The sequence below is a fragment of the Tasmannia lanceolata genome, unplaced genomic scaffold (assembly GCF_043159265.1).
Source record: "Tasmannia lanceolata isolate RefF3 unplaced genomic scaffold, GAP_Taslan_0.1 ptg000018l, whole genome shotgun sequence".
NCBI lineage: Eukaryota > Viridiplantae > Streptophyta > Magnoliopsida > Canellales > Winteraceae > Tasmannia > Tasmannia lanceolata.
The window spans coordinates 19015063-19019007 of NW_027518695.1; the positions used below are offsets into that span (position 1 = coordinate 19015063).

Here is a 3945-nt window from a genome sequence, read left to right on the forward strand (position 1 = left end):
AATCATCCAGCACAATGGGAACAATCCATCCAGCACAATGGGAACGGATAACACAAGCCCTTACCAACTTGTCTAATACCAACTACACTTCACAATCCCCACAAACAAGCACATATATTGTTCAATTACAACTTCAAAACAAAAATCACTATGCATGCATAGAAAATCACTACAAATCTTTCAACATAACCAATACTTCAGAGGTTCCCATAGGCCATAACCAAAAGCCCCACCACCTACAAAACAAATAGAGAAAAATTGTTAACGAAACAACATTATGCAATTAAAGTGACACCTCTAAAATAATAAAGGCCAATGCAACAACATTATGCAAATAATCTATCACATCTAAAATAACAAAGGCCACAAATGCTCATTAGCCTCATTTCATCACATACCCACTATTCCAGAGGCATCACCCACTCCATAGAAGGTTGCATGAGCATTGAGAGAAAACCCACCACAAATAACCCAAAAAAAAAAAAAACCATATTCCTGCAAAAAATAGATACATGTGGGTATATGATCAACTTTAAGAGAAACCCACGACAAATAACCCACCACAAAAATGAATGATTACCTGAAAATAACAACAATACAACACAACCTGAATAAATAATTAAACCTACAAAAGTAACAACATACCACAATCTATTCGGCACCATCTGGAATAACAACTCTCGTATCTTCCTCCTCGACATAATCACACTGCAAAATTTAGTGTTACATAAACAAGTAATATATAAAATAATGAAACAAAAAAATTGCAAGTTATGATATGACACTTACCGAAGGGGGAGAGATGACCTTCTGAGTAGCTCTAAGCCAACTACCTGAACAAATCAAAGCATCCACTATCTTTGGAGCTAGAGAACTTCTATACTGGTCCAATACCCTTCCTCCTGCACTAAATGCAGACTCAGAAGCAACTGTAGTGATTGGTATAGTGAGTATGTCCCTTGCCATTCTTGAAAGGGTAGGAAACTTGAGTGTATTCATTTTCCACCACTCCAAAACATCAAAAAATGTTTTGTCGCATTTTAAACGAATTTCCTCTAAATAAGTGTCCATCTCTGACTTGGAAGATCTAACGGTTTCCGTAGATTGGCAAAATTCTTCAAATTCATCAATTCTTTGTAAACTTTGAAATGATTGTGAATTTTGTTCAATGGTAGATTGGCGCTTGTACTCAACTACATAAATATCATACAACTCATACAACGAGTCCCGAACTATTTTGATGTGAGTTTCATAATCGAAGACTGAATAGATTTTGGGGAAACAAAACTCAATTAATTTCATCTTGTACCTAGGATCAAGGATGCTAGAAATAGCCATAAACAAATTGCAATCGCCCCAATACTTATTAAAATTTTCACAAATAATCTTTGCCATCTGTACCACACACTGATCATCAGAAAGTAAGTGGGTAGTCAACTCCTGTTTAATTTTCCACACTTCAGAAAGAAAAACATTTGCAGTGGGATAAGATGTTCCTGAGAATAATTTTGTCACTCCATTGAAAACCCCCAAAAACTTGCAAATTTTTTCTGCCTTGCCCCAATCAAGTGGAGTGGGAAGCCACTTGTAATTTGCATCTCTAGCAGCATATTGACTAAAAATATTCTTATATGTGAAGGCATGGTCAAGCATCAAATAAGTAGAGTTCCAATGAGTAGGAACATCTATGCGCAACCCTTTAGAAGTAGGAACATCCAGTTGTCTTGCAATTTCCCCAAACATGAAAAGATGAGATAGAGATTTCTTTAAATATTTCACACTTTCCCTTATCTTTTGAATGATTGAATCAATTTTCTTAAGACCATCCTGCACCATTAAGTTAAGAATGTGGGCACAACATCTAATGTGAAAAATCTTTCCCTTGTAGTGCAACTTAATCCTTGACTGGAAATTGATCTTCAATTGATCGGCAACCACATCATTATTCTGTGCATTATCCAATGTGATGGATTGCACCTTATCCTGAATTCCCACTCTGTTAGACATGCAGAAATGGCATCACTTATGACAACTCCAAAATGGGGTGGCTCCAAATCACAAAAGCTAATGATGCGCCTCTGTAACTTCTAATCCGAATCAACAAAATGAGCAGTTAAACACATGTATCCAATAGTTTGGTTTGATGTCCAACAATCGGATGTAAGGGAAATTCTACCAACACCCTTGAATTTTTTTTTCAACTTCTCATTCTCAGTTTCATAAACCTTCATGCACTCTAGTTTAATTGTGTTCCTTGACATCTTCTCATAAGTAGGATTTAAAGACTTACATAAGATGTTGAACCATGTGTGTTCAACCATCTTAAACGGGTACTCATGCACAATGATCATCTTGGCAATGATTTCCCTAATCTTCATTTGGTCATAGGAAGTTATAGCAAAACCTCCAAATTCAATCCCACTACCATCAGCAGGTGGAAAAGAAATTGTAGATTGTTTGGGTCTTTTCCAACTCAAAGCTTTACATGAACCCATATGCCTTCTAAGGGTAGATGTGGTACCACCTTTCATCTTAGTAAATGTTGATCGACAACCCTTGCATTGATGTTTTATAACCGTCTTTCCATTCTCCGTAACTTCTGTATCCTCAAAAGAAACCCAAACATCAGATTTTTTTCCTCTTTTTGTCTACATCCGTATCAATCTCTTGAGTCGTCTCATTCTCCCAGTCGGAAATCTGCAGATTATCATCCTCATTCACATTCTCACCAGACACTACTTCTTTAGGATTTGGGGGATTAGTTTCATTCACAGATTGTTGAGATGATGGCAAAGAAGACATCTGATTAAAAAAAAGACATAATAACTCCAAGACATATAATATGTTTCCTTCAAAGATTTTTTCCCATAATAGCTGCAATTTGCTACTGCAAATTCACCAAGAGAAGGAATATAATGCCCTAGCCAATGAAACTCAATTGGCCAACCCAAGTTGTTGTTGGATCAAATATCAAGGTTGGTACTTCCACCGTAAGGGCTTGCACAGTTGCACCAAAGAATTTCTCTTGAAAATGAAACTTTGGGTTGAGCTTTTACCATAAAATGGGCTCTGTAACCTCTTTTTCAGGTTGATTCCAATTCAGGTTTTAGCAAAAGCTCAACCTAAACCCTTGATATAATGATATTTGATCCAACAACAACTTGGGTTGATTTTTGAAAATTTGGGTTGATTCAATTCAATTTTTGGCAAAAGCTCAATCTAACCCTTGATATTTGATCCAACAGCAGCTGCTGTTGGATCAAATATCAAGGTTGGTACTTCCACTGTAGGTCCTTGCACCATATAATTTCTCTTCAAAATGAAGAGAAAACCACCTAGAAGGGCAGTGGTATTTCCCCCCATAGAAAACCCATAAAAAGCCCTAAAAATTTGGGTTGATTCAATTCAATTTTTGACAAAAGCTCAATCTAACCCTTGTCCAACAGCAGCTGCTGTTGGATCAAATATCAAGGTTGGTACTTCCACCGTAGGTCCTTGCACCATATAATTTCTCTTCAAACTGAAGAGAAAACCACCTAGAAGGGCAGTGATATTTCCCCCCATAGAAAACCCATAAAAAGCCCTAAAAATTTGGGTTGATTCAATTCAATTTTTGACAAAAGCTCAATCTAACCCTTGATATTTGATCCAACAGCAGCTGCTGTTGGATCAAATATCAAGGTTGGTACTTCCATCGTAGGTCCTTCCACCATATAATTTCTCTTCAAAATGAAGAGAAAACCACCTAGAAGGGCAGTGATATTTCCCCCCATAGAAAACCCATAAAAAGCCCTAAAAATTTAGGTTGATTCAATTCAATTTTTGGCAAAAGCTCAATCTAACCCTTGATATTTGATCCAACAACACCTGCTGTTGGATCAAATATCAAGGTTGGTACTTCCACCGTAGGTCCTTGCACCATATAATTTCTCTTCTAAATGAAGA

General features: G+C 36.8%; 2 protein-coding genes across 2 annotated transcripts; both read right to left on the minus strand.

The window, feature by feature from the left end:
* Positions 1-651: 651 nt before the first annotated feature.
* On the minus strand, positions 652-2007 carry LOC143850116 (zinc finger BED domain-containing protein RICESLEEPER 3-like). The gene is made up of 2 exons (XM_077359416.1): positions 790-2007; positions 652-708 (listed from the first exon to the last, which is right to left on the minus strand). The coding sequence occupies exons 1-2, from the start codon at positions 2005-2007 to the stop codon at positions 652-654; spliced, it is 1275 nt and encodes a 424-aa protein (XP_077215531.1).
* An 80-nt stretch (positions 2008-2087) lies between these two features.
* Positions 2088-2531, minus strand: LOC143850117 (zinc finger BED domain-containing protein DAYSLEEPER-like). Its single transcript, XM_077359417.1, has one exon. The coding sequence runs from the start codon at positions 2529-2531 to the stop codon at positions 2088-2090; it is 444 nt and encodes a 147-aa protein (XP_077215532.1).
* Positions 2532-3945: the final 1414 nt, after the last annotated feature.